The sequence below is a fragment of the Camelina sativa genome, chromosome 4 (genome assembly GCF_030686135.1).
Source record: "Camelina sativa cultivar CO46 ecotype springtype chromosome 4, ASM3068613v1".
Taxonomy (NCBI): Eukaryota; Viridiplantae; Streptophyta; class Magnoliopsida; order Brassicales; family Brassicaceae; genus Camelina; species Camelina sativa.
This window is the reverse complement of record NC_141883.1, coordinates 10,190,465-10,206,167: the sequence shown is the minus strand read 5'-3', so window position 1 is coordinate 10,206,167 and position 15,703 is coordinate 10,190,465. Positions and strand designations below refer to the sequence as shown.

At 36.9% G+C, this 15,703-nt stretch overlaps 3 protein-coding genes, 1 non-coding gene and 1 pseudogene across 14 annotated transcripts; 3 read left to right on the top strand and 2 right to left on the bottom strand.

The window, feature by feature from the left end:
- Nucleotides 1–4: 4 nt before the first annotated feature.
- On the top strand, nt 5–1,225 carry LOC147945672 (large ribosomal subunit protein eL33w). Its single transcript, XM_087510119.1, has 4 exons — nt 5–131; nt 281–316; nt 728–956; nt 1,054–1,225. Exons 1-4 carry the CDS (start codon nt 100–102, stop codon nt 1,093–1,095), a joined length of 339 nt encoding a protein of 112 aa, XP_087366245.1. The 5' UTR covers nt 5–99; the 3' UTR covers nt 1,096–1,225.
- A 65-nt stretch (nt 1,226–1,290) lies between these two features.
- On the top strand, nt 1,291–3,504 carry LOC104754874 (gamma-interferon-responsive lysosomal thiol protein). The gene is made up of 5 exons (XM_087510117.1): nt 1,291–1,740; nt 1,900–1,965; nt 2,053–2,193; nt 2,404–2,496; nt 3,094–3,504. Exons 1-5 carry the CDS (start codon nt 1,468–1,470, stop codon nt 3,307–3,309), a joined length of 789 nt encoding a protein of 262 aa, XP_087366243.1. The 5' UTR covers nt 1,291–1,467; the 3' UTR covers nt 3,310–3,504.
- A 2,540-nt stretch (nt 3,505–6,044) lies between these two features.
- Nucleotides 6,045–7,260, bottom strand: LOC147945671 (protein LIGHT-DEPENDENT SHORT HYPOCOTYLS 6 pseudogene; annotated as a pseudogene). Its single transcript, XR_015596690.1, has one exon. The product of XR_015596690.1 is annotated as a protein LIGHT-DEPENDENT SHORT HYPOCOTYLS 6 pseudogene (transcript).
- A 1,929-nt stretch (nt 7,261–9,189) lies between these two features.
- On the top strand, nt 9,190–9,263 carry TRNAI-UAU (transfer RNA isoleucine (anticodon UAU)). The gene has a single exon. It is a non-coding gene; the product is annotated as a tRNA-Ile (tRNA).
- A 433-nt stretch (nt 9,264–9,696) lies between these two features.
- Nucleotides 9,697–15,674, bottom strand: LOC147945669 (6-phosphofructo-2-kinase/fructose-2,6-bisphosphatase-like). Of its 10 annotated transcripts, none has more exons than XM_087510111.1 (24): nt 15,493–15,674; nt 15,192–15,388; nt 15,022–15,085; nt 14,595–14,887; nt 14,288–14,503; nt 13,993–14,193; nt 13,802–13,897; nt 13,510–13,608; nt 13,373–13,402; nt 13,231–13,284; nt 12,989–13,042; nt 12,842–12,919; nt 12,545–12,636; nt 12,407–12,464; nt 12,218–12,292; nt 12,052–12,099; nt 11,726–11,823; nt 11,452–11,527; nt 10,822–10,941; nt 10,637–10,728; nt 10,440–10,508; nt 10,296–10,359; nt 10,100–10,165; nt 9,697–10,005 (listed from the first exon to the last, which is right to left on the bottom strand). In XM_087510111.1, exons 1-24 carry the CDS (start codon nt 15,554–15,556, stop codon nt 9,928–9,930), a joined length of 2,382 nt encoding a protein of 793 aa, XP_087366237.1. In that variant the 5' UTR covers nt 15,557–15,674; the 3' UTR covers nt 9,697–9,927. The 10 variants fall into 10 exon arrangements, 6 of the variants coding, with proteins under 6 accessions (XP_087366237.1, XP_087366238.1, XP_087366242.1 ...); XM_087510112.1 differs by having other exon boundaries at nt 10,822–10,884; XM_087510116.1 differs by having other exon boundaries at nt 13,706–13,897; nt 15,493–15,608.
- Nucleotides 15,675–15,703: the final 29 nt, after the last annotated feature.

Genomic DNA, 15,703 nt, shown 5'->3' with positions numbered 1-15,703 from the left:
AGGGTTTTTTTTTGTTTGGTTTAGAGTTTCGTCTCCGTTTGGGTTTCTGAAGGCAAATTGCTAAATTCTTCCACCGGACGACGATTCGACAAAAAAAAAATGGTGAAGGGACGTCAGGGAGAACCTGTCAGGTTATATTCATCTTCTATTTTCTCTGATTCAGTACTCTCGCTTATTATGCTGAGTAATCAATCTCGTTAATTAACCTTTTTGTATCCATTAAGGCTTTTTTAATTAAGTTGTTGCTTCACTCAATTTTGTTTTGTTTCTTTTGATGCAGACTCTATGTCAGAGGCACCATACTTGGGTACAAAAGGTGCGCCATTGTTTACAGATTTGTTAATTTTTTTTTAGTTCTGGTTTAGTTGATATGGCTGGTTAGTACACTTTGTGACCTTAGATTAGTTGCTTAATTATAGGATTCGAATTCTCTTTAAGATAATGATTTTACTTACTGTTATTATCCCAAAACAACTATTGTAATCACATGTCTTACATTTAGCACAAAACTGAATTACTTGTCCCCACTCATCTTCTTGATCGTGTACTTTGATTCCGAACTTAAATAGTTATTTTTGGAAATAGCTTATACATATGTATAAGCTCAATAATCTACCTTCAAGTGTGTGATAGGCTGCAAAGTGTTGTTGTTGTTGTTGTTTCTGGTTTGGTCATTAGTCAGAATTGTGTCCTTAAAGACGCTTTATGGTTGGTTATATATGAATAGGTCGAAGTCTAACCAGTACCCAAACACGTCCCTAATCCAAGTCGAAGGAGTTAACACCACGGAGGAAGTGGGATGGTACAAAGGTAAACGAATGGCTTACATCTACAAGGCCAAGACAAAGAAGAACGGCAGTCACTACCGATGCATTTGGGGCAAAGTCACAAGGCCTCATGGTAACAGTGGTGTGGTTCGAGCCAAATTCACATCAAACTTGCCTCCTAAATCAATGGTAATTCAAATGATTTCCCTTACATATATTGTATATTGTAGCTCTTGTTGTGATTTGTTTGGGGTTCTAATATATAGTTTGGTGATTGTTTTCGCAGGGAGCTAGAGTAAGAGTGTTTATGTATCCGAGCAACATCTAGATCTTTGTGCAACTCATTTTTGTCTGCAAAACCTTGTCACTGAGACCTGTTCTTTATTATTTGACTCTTCTTATATTGAAGTTTTGGAGAAACAAATTGGTTTAATCGAGCCTTGATTATGATGAGTTAACTATTTTGCGTTTGAGCTAACGACGGTCACAGTATCAATTAGTATCAAACAATTTTTACAAATTTAGTAGACGAAGGAATCGAGACACGTGGCTTTAGAACCTACACGAGTCCCTTTAACTTTGGCACCCACACCAATGTAAACATGCCGTGTTTATCGAGAGCATCGAGATATATATTAATTGAACGGTCTTTAAAGAAGACGAAGGCGACGACGACAAAAAAAACCTTGCAATTGCATCCATGGCGTCGATGCCGAGCAAACTTGTTGTTCTCCTAGTCTGCTATGTCTTTCTTCTCGGCTATGCATCATCATCGGAAATATCTCTTCCATCTTCGTCTCCGAAAGTCTCCTTGGGCCTGTACTATGAGTCTCTCTGTCCGTATTGTTCCGCCTTCATAGTGAACCACCTCCCGAAGCTATTCGAAGACGATCTCATATCTATCGTTGATCTTCATCTCTCTCCTTGGGGTAATACCAAGCTCCGCCCCGATAACGTCACTGCTGTTTGCCAGGTCCTCCTTAGCTTCTTCGTTTATTTCTTCAATTTTACGAAATCGATGTCTCCGATTCGATTGAATTAAGCTTTTTTAATTTTATGAAATCGGTGTTTTCTTAACCTAGATTTTGATGTTGTGTGCTTCTGATGAGATTTGACTAATTGGTTTTGGCAGCACGGGGCATATGAATGCTTCTTGGATACAGTAGAAGCTTGTGCGATTGATGCTTGGCCTAAATTGGTATGTGTGATGATGAGAGATCTGATTGTTGCTGTCACAAGCTTGTGACATAGAGTAACTTTCCAATTTTGTTACCTTGTATTGCAGAGTGATCATTTCCCGTTCATCTACTGTATCGAGAAGTTGGTGACTGAACACAAGTATAAAAAGTGGGAGATGTGTTATGAGAAGCTCAATCTCAACTCAAAGCCTGTTGCCGATTGTCTCAGCAGTGGACATGGAAACAAGGTTAGTCATCCCTTCTCTTTGTGTAGCTTGGAACGTGTACCATTCTGCAATGGTGTTGCCTGGTTAAGCAAGGAATATAGAAGAATGCCATGGACAGTTTTAAAGGCTGTCTCCTACTTATCTGATTTACCATGTTCTTGTTTTGAAACTTCTGGGTTATAGATTTCATAGACTTGTGCATTCAGTTTCTAATCTTTTTCTTTGCTGCAGCTTGCGTTGCACTATGCTGCCGAAACGAAGGCACTTCAGCCTCCTCATGAATACGTACCCTGGGTAGTCGTGGATGGTCAGCCACTTTATGAGGTTCGTTTAGTTTGGTTCTTTTCACTATCTCCTGAAGTAATAAATTCTTAATCTTGGTCAATTCACTCTCTCACTCGTCATGCATGATTGATTACGCTATAATTCAGTTTTCAGTCATTGAGACTTGAGATAAGTATTCATTCTTTGTTATCATGTATATGAGGAAGCCATGTTTTATACGGGTGGAAAACCCTGTGAGTGGTTTTCAAATGTGAAAAATCCTTGTTCTTGTGAGTTAGATGGGCCTAAGCAGTTTCGAATCAAGGTATAGTCTTTAGTTGTGTTCAGCATACGGGAAGTAGAATTACCCCTAGGCTTGTTGGCAAAAGCTGATGAGAACTGAACTGTTATGAGGAGCATAAAAGTTTGATTATTACTACCTGTAGTGATGGTTCAGATTCAGTTCGCTTTCATTTTAATCCTATTCACAAAATGCATCCACTTGTTTAAAATTTGAGATTCTCATAATCTTATAAGATTATTGCGGTCCGTAATAATCCATTGATCAATGGGAAAAGAAGATCTCTGTATGTGTTTGTGTTCGATGTTTCTTGACTTTGAAACCTAAGCTTGTTGTCCTTTTCTCTTTTACTGCAGGACTATGAAAACTTCATAAGCTACATCTGCAAGGCTTACAAAGGTAATAAAATGCCTGGCGCATGCGCCAAATATTCATCCGGCAACTTCATTCGCAGTTTCAACATGAAACGCTTCCCTCTGGTTTGCCGGAAAGGAGTTAATAAGATGTCGGATGTGTTGGAACGTATCAAAACCTCTTTATCCTCATACATCAACATTGCAGGCCTGCTTTAAACCCTTCCTGTTTCTTTTTACTTATGTGACAACACACCCTAAAAAAGCTATCTAGATCTTGGGATTTAATGAATACTATATATGTATCAGAATGTGTGTTTGTTCACAGCCTTTGAAGAATCACATTAGTATGTATCAGAATGTAATGTATGTTTGTTTGTTCACAGCCTTTGAAGAATCGCATTATTAGTTTTATATGTTTGTGTTATTAATTACAAGACTAGTTGGTGGAAAAGATGCAGTACTTACACAGTACTTAAAGGTTTATATTAAATTGTCTCCTCTGTTCGGCTCTGGCAATTATTTATTTTTGGCGAAAACGTATATTTAAGTTGGCTTTAGTCCAAAACAGCCAGACGCCTATCACTAGTAGGAAAGTAGCCTAAGGGTTGAAGATGGAACAGTACTGAGTCTGAGACCGTGACCCACTACTAACTCCGACGTTGACCATACGGTCCATATATACCATCTATATCTCGAAATTATGTTTATATATCGCTGTCGATAGTTATATAACACAAGCGTATAGAAAGACTTCAAACCTTTCTTTCTCGACCTCAGAAAAAAAAAAAAAAAATCTAATTCAAACGATTAGACATAAAGGAAAACTTCCTCATACGTGTATACGAAGTTACTAACCATTATTGGAGTTAAAGGAGCTGACTATTTCAGCTAGTAAATTTGGCTTATTAGTCAAATTCGTCTCCCTCTTATCCTACATATGAATGTTGCCACATTCATTGGATACTTCTTAATGGATATCCAAAAATACCATATTAAATCTATGTTTAAATACTATAACTTTACTCTTAATAGTAATTTGGAAAGACGTTTATGAAACTAAATAAAAATGTGGTACTAAATAAAAGCAACAAAATAAATGATTTGTTGAAAATAAAATAAATGATTTGTTCTTTCTCGTGTCCGTTGGGCAAAAAAATAAAGAGTATATGACATGTCACATGGTTTGAATAAGTAGACTGTTCATATTATTTTCAAGGGGCTGGCTGGCTGACTGATGGGTCCATCGTCCATGTATCGTTCTAGTCTCTATCAAACTGAAATGTAATTAATGTATCTAATTGGTTACAACCTTACAGGTATAATCATTAATTATAGTAGGATAATATAATGTAGCTTGGCTGCTGGCTCGTCTTTTTCAAAGCCCATGTGGTGGTGATTAGGAACAAAACAAATGCGGATAATGATTTTGAAGGACCACTAATTTCTAAGCTATCTTTCATATATAGGGGGGAAAACGTCTCAAAATATATAGACTCGTGATGCAAACGCTACGATTACATTATATGTAGGCTAATACGAGACTTTTACATATGTATACATAAAAGGTCACAAGCTAATTAAGAACGGTCACGAAAACCTTACGATCTTATAATGGTCAACCAAAAACTACGTCATTACTGACGAGAGGAATAAGAAAACACTACTTCCATTACTTCACCATTGTACTTTATATAACTTGACTCCATTGGACTAAGACTAAAGTATTTGAACATTGCATTATTCTTTAAACCCCATTGTATTAGCTAATCGACATTGTCTTAGTTGCTAGAATTGTTTTCTAAGACAAAATCTGATCATTGAATTGCAAAATAGAAATTTAGTTTTCGAAATAGAAAGTCAATATAATATCAAACTGACAAACATAATATAACAACTATTTTTAACAAAACATACAAGGCAAACACAAGCTGTAAGGGTTAAAAGGTAAAAAAGGGTTGAAGAACACACGTGTGGAATGACACGTATTAGAACACAGTGAACACGAGGCCTTTGTCGGTCGGAAATAGTGGCAAACAATACTGTCTCAAGAGTCACGATCTTGTTCTCTGTTCATGTGACTTTTACCATATTTCCAAGGTTATTTACGTACACGTGCGTCTGTACGTATATGAAAGCACATACGTACACCTAGCTATATATACTACTCATGAAACTAGACACAAAATAAATATTCTAACCAATATATATGGTCACAAATTAAATTTTGTTTTAACTTAGAGATATTGAGTTTATTGGCGATTAATTAGACAATCTTGATAGGAAAATTGTAAATATTTTTCTTTAGAAACTGATTAATTTACATGCATGTACCATATAAATAATTATAAGAACAAAAAAAGAGCATGAGGATTAGAACTTGTGTATGTGCGCAGACACGCAGATGTGATACAAGGCATTAACAGGAATACACGAATTCATAACTTTTCACACGTTTTATATATAGTCCGCTAAAAAGTATTTTTAAACTATTTGCTTGAAAATATTTTATAATGTAGGATTAGTAAAGAGGTAAAGTCGACATTATATATGTTCAAAAAAATAGCCATGTGTATACGATACATTCTTACACAGATTGTATAAACGCAAGCTGAGCAACTCTCACCTCTGCTTTTTCATCTGTCTCTTTAATTAATCCGTCATCGTCTTCTTTCGCTGATCTCTGAAAAGTAAGATCATCTACATAATTCCTATAGAAAATATATAATATGAAAAACATTATTGACAATCAAATCTCATGATTTGTTTCAATGATAACGTTTTATCAGAATCGAAAAAAAGTAAGATCTACATAATTCATGATATAAGAATAAATAAAAAAACCGCATTAGTCCTTGAAAGTGTGTGGTCCGAATTTTATAAAAATTCAAAATTCAAGAACTTAATGCATCAGAGATCCACTGAACTAAAAGAAAAAAAAAATGCGTTCTCCGTTTTAAGTTTTATATAAATATGTTATCACGATCAACTCAAAAAAATTAATAAGACCAGTAACCACGGAACAAAAGAAGGTGAAGTGAGTTCCATACAGACATCATATATAGTAATAAGCCGGGTGATAAGTATATATCATAAAACCAAGAAAACCCCTATAAATAATAATATCACTATATATAATATATTAATTAATCTTGATTAAGGCGGCACGGCGACAGACGGAGCACCGACGGTACAAGCGTCGCCGTCACTTTGTCTCGAAGAAGCGACGTCAACTCTAACGGTTGTGACAGTTGGTGGCCGTTTCCGTTTCTTTTTCTCGTAAGGGATCCCACGAGCCTTTGCCTGACTCTCTCTGACTTCCCTCAAGTAAATCCTAACCGCACGTGCGGCGAACGGGTTTGAGTCCGGCCGTCCACCGTTCTCCTCGTAGGCAGCTCTCAGCCGTCCGATCAGAGCGTCGAGAGATCCCCAAGCCTGTTTGAGAGGGCAGGAGCAAGGAGACGGAGGCTGCTGATGGCCGAAGTAAGGACAAGCCGCCACGTGGACTTTGGTCTTACCGAACTGATCGAGGTACTTGAGGAACTCGATCACGTGCGCTCCGCTACACCGTGACAAGGCAAGAGGAGGCTTGTGGTTCTTGAGGTACTGCAAGAACGTGTTCCAGTCTCGTCGCTTCTGTGACTCGTACCTGCTAGGTGTAGCCGGTGGCGAAGAGACGAAAGATGGACCTGGGTCGTCTCCTTTTACCGGGTCGGATCGATGTGACCCGGAATCCACCGATTCCATTAGGGTTTTTCTTCTTTTTCTTTTTCTCTCTTGTGTGCTTTTGAGGGAGTTTTGATTTAGCGTCGATTTTTGAGAATAAGAGAGAGGATCGATAATTTAGTGTTTAGTTAAAAGAGAGAGAGGGAAAGAGAGAGAAAGAGTGTGAAGCTTTGTTTTTGTTAGGTTTCAGGGTTTTATTTATTTAAAATGCTCAAAACAGACAAAAAAAGATTTAAAGGAAAAAAAAAAAAAAACAGAGGGTTTTGGGTTTGAATAGTGTGAATTGTGAAATCAAAGAAAGTATATAGGATATAGAAATAATCAAATAAGAATGGAGAAAATAGAAGAAATGTAATCAGAAACGAAATCACGTGGTCATGGCCCTACTCACAGGCCACTTGACACTTTTTTACTATTCTATTTAGGTCAAGTGTGGGCCTTTTGCTTAAATCTTTCTAATTTTTTTTTTTGTTTTTATAAAATGAATACCACTATTATTAGGAGATATTATTTTCTTTTAAGTTATTGGAATTATAAACCAATCAGGAAAATTGCAAGTATGGAAGATAGATCTGAATTATTAGTTTTTCTTATTTAATAATAATTACTTTGTTTACATCTATATAATGCTTTGTTGGATAGTCGAATTGTGAGGGCTTTGTATGTGTGTATCCAAAACCTCGTGTTTGGGAAATATGTTACGTAGTTGATGTATAATTTGTACGTAGTATTTAGCAAAAAAAAAAAAACATTAAGTTTATCTATTTTATTTTGTAACCAGTGATGGTAGGTATTACTGTATTCGCTGGTCGTTAACATTTCAAATCGTATGTTTGAAAAGATTAAAATCGAATACACACTCGAACCACTATATAAACCTCGGTAGTAATAATGATGCTCCATACCAAATGCAATTCATTTCTGTTCTCATTTTAGATATGAAATTCGTAGTTACGAAATTAACGACGTTTACTTTCAATGTTTTTTCTTTGTTTTTTTGTTTGCTTTTTCTTCTGGCGATGTCGAATTCGCTCGTTGAAAACGCATCTGATTACTTATTAAAGATGGACCACACAGTGTGTGTGTGTGTTGAGCGATATCAATGAAATGACTAGTTATTTGGAATCTGACAAACATAAAAGTTGGAAAATTCAGAGTCGAGTACATCTCCACCATCCAAATATGGAAAAAAAATAAAAACCTATTTGGCCCCCACCCTGCACTATACATATATGCGTGCGTGTGCTTTCAAAAATTTTAAATTTTTTCTTACATTATGACATTTTAAGAATTTTGTTCTAAGCAAATTTGTAGAAGTCACGTAGACATCTCACTTTCCTTTGTATCCGTTTTTTTACAGCTTCCAAAAAGTATGAGAAATAATCTTAGGACGGGACTGATCGAGCCATATAGTTTTGTTTTCAGGCAATACTGATTGGATTTTCGGTCTTACCTAAACCCTAGGTTAAATAAATATTATATCAAAATGTTTGGGTAGGTCAAACTAGCAATCTAGCATGAAGACGTATATTTTCATATTATTATTATTTCTCAAATCAATGATACTTTATATATTCTTTATGACATCAATGAGTTATATAGACATGAACGTACCACCACATATAAAATTAAGCATACGCGCATAATTATGGCTACCCATTTCTCAGTGCATAATTATACGCGCATATTTACCCATTTCTCAGTGCATAATTATGACTATATATAGTAAATTTTTTTGCCTGAAAAGCATTCTGTTTTGCGCGGGACACTAGCCAAATGAAAAAGGTAAGAAATTTTCTTTCCGGATTGACATGATTTACATAGACTTAAAAGTCATTTCTATGGTGCACACACACAAAGAAAGACTTAATATCATGTATTCGTGTTATAGTAAGGTTTTCTCATACATAATTCAAATAGTACTCTTTTATCTAAGGCAAAAATTCAACACCAGGATATGTTAGGAAAACAAAAGAACAAAAAACGATCAGGATCCGATGCCTAGTTTTGTCTACCACTATGATAATTAAGGAGGCCATATAAGTCAATGTTGCAGCCCCCACAAGGTGTGTTATGAACAATAAAATATGTATAAGAATGACAAAAAAAAAAAAAAAAAAAGCTTAAAATTCAAATTATTGGTTGGTGACTTGGAGCTTACGACCCACCACCCCAAACACATCAATAGCTTTATAACGACTATTCAATCTCATTAATTTGTTACCCTGGTGGATGGTGATCATATCAAACAATACCGATTTATCTCTCCGCAGCTGCTCTCAAAGAATTCTGATTTTCCTCATACAATTGCTACAAAGGATCTCTTCATAATTTAGCATATAAGTAAATTAAGAACACATTATATTCGCAAACGGTCCCGTAGCTCAGTTGGTTAGAGCGTTGGTCTTATGAGCCGAAGGTCGCGGGTTCGAGCCCCGCCGGGACCATATATGACCATTTTTACACTTTTTTGTTTTTTTGATAACGGGCTTTCTCTCTAAAAAAGTAGAGTTAAAATCGTATGGGCCGATGACCCATATATCAGCATTTTTACACTTTTTGTTTTTTTGATAACGGGCTTTCTCCCTAAAAAAATAGAGTTAATATCGTATGGGCTGATGACCCATATATCAGATATTAAACTGATAACTTTTGTTTTTTTTGATAAAAAGTCAAATTTTATTTCAATTTTCAGATATTATTTTTATTTCAATTGTCGATGGTAGTGTCCATATTTTTATTTCAATTATTTTTATTTTTGTAGTTTCTAAAATATTTCTAAAATTTAACTATATCACACTCAGAGATAACGGTTAATCAGTCTCGGTCATAACCCAAGGAACTGAACGGTATCCTAAAAATTAATCGACAAGACAGTAATTTCAGTTGTATCTGTAGTATTAAATTTAATTATTATGAAGAATATACGTATAACATTTTGAAATTACAGGACATTCGGGAGTATAAATAAAAATATTTGGTGGATAAATTAAGAACTGGGTTACCAAAATGCAGCCCAGAGATATCTGCAACCATACTCGCAGTGGTAAAATAAAAAAAACTTTAAGACTGAGAGCTGTCGAGATTTGTGGAAATAGTTGTTGTTTGGATTCAGTCCATGAGTTTATAACGCTTCTCTTGCACACCAGAAACTCCCATCTGTATCTCTATGATCGTGTGAAGTGGCATCTGTTCGAACATTCATAAATATTATTATGTATATGGCTTGCATCCAAAACTCTCTCAAAGCTTATCACTCATACATATTCTAATTCAGATTTACCTCGATCTGGGGTATTTCTTTGAGAGGACGATCCGCAAAATATGCATACAAGGCTCTCAGAACAGCCTGCATAAAAAATCATCAGAAAGAGGAAGATTAGAACTGAGTGACAAGTCAGAGGGTTCAACAGCAAAGTATAAGGTTTGTGGTTTTCTTTTTTCTTTTCAAAGTATTACAGTTTAAGCCGGAATATAACCTGGTGAGATATCACGACGACAGGAGCTCTTTGTCGTTCTAACTCAACGATCACAGGTTCAAGCCTGCATTTGTCAAGGAAGCAATATATTCTTGTGATTTAGTTTATGACTAAACTTAAAAGAAGAACAGGAGAAGAACGTACCGTTGAATTACATCAAGGTAGGACTCTCCACGAGGGTATCGGTATCGTAATTTGTCCTTTTGCCGAGATCTGCAGTCATATGCACCACAAGATGAGTTAGAGAAGTCTGATAGCTTATTGCCTGTTTCACGAGGGTATCGATGTCGCAACTAATAATGACGCTCTTTTACATATACAGATTTGACCAAGTCACTTACTCGTACTCTTCTGGCATGTTCTTCTTTACCTCTTCATATGTCATCCCATCGCAAACTCCAGCATTGATCTCGTCCAGGGCCCGCCATTGCACCTAAGATGAAAATATGAGAAATCGATTTCCTCGCAGCAAAATATTATACACCTCAAGAGCCAGAAGACATTCTCGCAGTAGGTAAACACCAACCTTGGGGAATCCGACAATGGAACTTGCTGTTAAGTTTGTTCTCTGAAGTGTACTGGTCCAAATCTGAGATAAATAACTTTTTTTTATTCCAGACCAACCAAGTATGGAACTGATTGATCCCTTGAGATCCCGTGCCAAAAGAGGCTTGAGTTAAATGAGTGGGATGGTGTACTAAATCTAAATTGATATTGTATCAACCAAGAATGATGGTCTCTCTTGATCCTGAGACACTTTCTATCACTGAATTCATCTGATTTAGAGTTTAACCCATTGGGAACAAAATGATTAAACGGAGGAAATGATTATCTAGGCAAAGCGAGGGAGAACTGCCTAACTATTGGTGCAAGAAATGCAGTGGCATGACATTATCCTACATCGATCAAGTAGTTAAGATATCAAATGTGTAACCTATAGATTCACCATTATAAACCAGCTATCACGGATAAGTTATACCAATTGGAAACGAAAGGGTTAGAGTTCGCAAAGGTTCAGTTCTTAACAGAAACTTCCAATTGAATTCTCAAATTGTGAAACGTGTTTCATTGTACCCAGGTCAAGTATCAAGTTTTCTTAAACACAATTTCTAATGCACCAAATTCCCACATATTGTAGCTTGTTTGTGGTACTTACCGAAGCAGCCTTTTCTGATTTAAGTCGCTTTTCAACAAAGCTGGCAAGTTTCTTTGCGTAAAGTTTTCCAGATTCACTGCGTTACAAAGTTGCAAAAGGTTATGAGAGACATATTTCTTCATTTAAACAAGAAAAACAAATTTGGATCAAAATAAGCATATCATGAGGTGATCTCACAAATGTGATGGATTCATAAGGAAATGTGATGGAAAACCAAAAAAAAAACACCGAAACAATCAAACAGAATTTGGAGGAAACAGAGCAGAGAACATACCTTATTACGCTATCTCCTCCAATTCTGCCTCTAACATTATCCATGCTTTCTCCATGCCGAGTGAGTAGTATTGGTCGTGGTGTGAGATGCGTATTCACCTAGAAGAAAAATCAGCGCCTTCAAAAATCTAAGATGTTGTGACCACTCTAAATTATATTCTATATCAGCCGATGAATGTTGAGTCTGTTGGCGATGGACACAGTGACCTATGCAAGTATATTACTTATAAGCTAATTTTGTGCATGTTGCCAATAGGCTAAAGACGTATCAATATAGAAAACAAGTAAGAGATATAGCCTATTGATTCTGAATTACGGATTTGTTACCAAGAAAAACACAATTCTCCCAGGAAGGTAACCACTAATATTGTTCACCTGCAACAAAAATAGAATAAAAGTCACAAAGAGTCAAAACCATCAAGTATCATATTGAGATTAAGATTACATGAAATAGCCATGTGAAACACCAAAACAGAATCAGATAGAGACATACTTGTATCTGTCCACCGTTCCCGCTGACCATATCAATCATTTTGATGTAAGAACCTTCTTCTACAGGCTCATAAACCTGGCAAAAAGAGTAAGCTCAACATTTGTATCAAGTACCAAGATAATAATGCAATAAAGCAAAGTTAGGTAAGCTTTTAAGAGACGTTAAGAAAGTGCAAGTTTGTATACCGACCCTCTCATAATTGGCTAAACGGTCTCTAAAGTCTCGTACTCCAGCTTCAAAATCCGTTCTGCAGAGTAGGATAAAACTTAGTTGACCCGTGAAGGAGAACGTAAAAATACAGTATAAGTTACGGAGTAAACATCGTACTCTTCTGAATAGTCAGGACTTTGCTGGATTTTAAGACGTATGTTCCTTTCAATAATGCGCTCATCATTGCATAGCGTTTCCAGAAAAATGATCTGCATAAGAGATAAAAGGTGAATCAGTTACGAAGGATAATTCCATATTCAATATTAGCCGAAGGTGGTCATGACAGCATTCTGGGCGCTGCATCAAAGCAATTCGTTGAAAATAAACACTACTAACCAATCATGCTCTTTACAGAAGAATAATCGTGCCATTTTATATGAGAAACATCATCACAGTATATCAAAGCTTCAATACCTTACACTTTCCTTCAGCCATTTTCATCAACATATTCCGTCGAACTCGTGTGCTATTAGTTGCATCAAAGATTCCAACCTACAGCCAAAAACTATTTACAATGCAAGATAAAAAAACCAGGAACTTACTTCTAACCAAGATACTTACTTGACCACCTTCCTGCATCCAAGCTATCATGTCCTCCATTGCAAGTGCTGCTACCTAGTGGCATGTGATATATTAAAACTATGTGCAAAGAAGAAGATAAACAGTGTTAACATTTACCAGTGAACAAAACACCTCCCAATATGACGAATTTAAGTTGAAAATATCATAAGAAAGATTTAGACGCACAAATTAGAAGACACAGTCGGAAAATGGCTTAACAAAATTGTTCAATTTTCATTTACCTCAGTCCGTGCCTCTACACCTTCAGGATTGTCAGCTCGGAAGAAGTCAGCACTCTACAAAAGACTCATTTGTTTTAAATCACAAATCATACAAAACGAGGACAGAAAATTGTAAAACCCTCGGTTTAAGAACCAGCCTTACCATGTTAACTCCAAGTTTAAGCCGTCGGTACTGCAAAGAAACGGAGCAGTGCTTGAGTCAATCTTTCCAACAAGGGTTGCGTTATGACAGGGTACGCTAAAACAATCAATGATCGTACCAACAAAATAATAGCTAACCTTTCCAACATTAAAATGTTTAGTATCATGTCCCAACCAGCGTAGATATCTTGTCAACTTTGCTGCAGTAAAAGTTTTTCCTCGAGCTGGCAAGCCAACCTGATACAATTTTGACGGGAACGGTGTGAAATAGAACATCCAGTCTCCTTTTTTTCATTTTTTTTTTCATTTACGTTTATAAGTTAAAGAAAATAACCAGCCACAACAACGTCCAGCTCCAACGGTCAAACTAGGAAACATATGCTAAACGACCTGTAAAAACTATGGACAACATCTTTGTGTCTAAAAATACCAGGACAATAGCTAGATGTCTATCTTCTTTCGGTCCAAGCATTTGATCAGCTACTGCTGCTGCGGCAACAGCTCCTGCAGCGGCTGGCATTGAATTCTAACATACAAAACGAATAAAAGGGTGAGAACAATATTAAAAAAATTCTTAAATTTCAGATGACCCCACTGAATAGAAACTAGCTCAGGCCAAACCTTGATTAGCTTGGTATCGACCAAAAAGGAGCTTGCGCTAATAGACTTGACTAGCCTAGGGGAGCCAACACCGCGGTCAACAAAGAGTCCCTTTTGACCATCTTTCTGCTGAAACGGTGAGAGTGTTCCCACTGACTTGGACTCAGCCTCTCCTGAAGCCGAATAGATATTTGAGGAATCGGGAACAATGATCGTCATTTCCTATGGGTGAGATGTATGGCAATGATTAAATAAGAAAGCCGGAAGTTAATTAATGGAGGATCTGCATCAACCAAGCAACTAATCAAAGTAGCACCTTTGCAGATGGAGATCCATCAACCCTATCATCAGAATCTTCAGAAATGTTTGGTGCTGTGTTTGTAGTCTTATCATTAAGAAAAGTACCAGAAGCTGAAAGAGATCGTGGATTCTCGGCATTGTCAGCCGCATAAACAAGGGACGAGTTTGCAGAAGGTGCAGGAGCTGGAACCTCATAATGCGCAAGATCGAGCTCCAAACTTTCTGAAGGACACTGCTATGATACATCAAACAAAGTTTTCATTTGTCAGGATTGACACAACCAAAAACATTACAGATAGATTGAATTGCGGATACTTACTTACCTCGACAGATTTTGGATCAGGATTAATGCTGACATCAGGACTTCCACGTACTGTAGAAAGCTGGAGGTTCTCCCTGTAAGCTCTCCAACTAGTAGCAAGATCAAATGGAGAAACTCTATCAGCTTTGATGAAGACTCGGAATTCAACAATCACATCACCTTCCAGCCTAAACAGAGCTAATCTAGCATCCCCTTGTAACGAACCACCAATAAGAAGCCTATTTTCACCCTCCTCCACTATGCAAGGCGTATTCCTGTTCTTTGGCTTCAACAAGAACTTGAAATCCAAAGTCTCTATACACGAAACCAAACCAAAAGAGTTGGTGCAGAAGCTTAGATTACAATTCACAGAAACACAGCAGCTTTGATTATAAACATAGGCTTCAAACTAAACGATCGCTAAACAAGTCCACCAAATAGAGTAATACCGTGATCAGGAGGAACAACGAAGCTCAGTTCCGACATTGACGCAGATTCACGTAGCATCGGAAGCTGTTAAATCAAAATTGGAAAAAAAAAAACGGACGACGCAGAAACGCAATCAAAATCCAGATGGATGAATCGGAAGTAAAGACGAAGAAAAAAAAGAGATGCTCACAGCTTTGGAAGGATCCCAGGAACCGATGAGGGAGAGAGAGCCGTAGACATGAGGAGTGAGCTCGCCTTCAACCTTAGAATTCTCCATTTTGAGTGAAACGTAGAGCTGACCTCCTCCGCCATTGGAACCATCGTCATCGTCCTCACTATTCTTCGATGCACTTGACCCCATCGAAACCACCGTCGCTGTTCTTCTTTCTGTTATTTTGATTTGAATTAATTTAATGAAGAGGAAGAAGAAAGAAAAAATCAAACGGATAATAAGAGATTGGAGAGCAAGGGAAGAAGAACCGAAGCCGCACCCTTCTTTTTTTTTTTTCCTTTTTCCGGAAAAAAATCGGTTGTCCTGATGAGTGAGTGGTACATTGGGATAACCGGATAAGATCAAATACGTGGTGGTTGGTTACTTGGTTTGGGTCATTACGGATCCGATAGTTTCGGAGCCGGGTCGGATTATATTATTTTATACTACTAGCTTGTACTTATAGGGCCTATGTTGCCGACTAAGATATT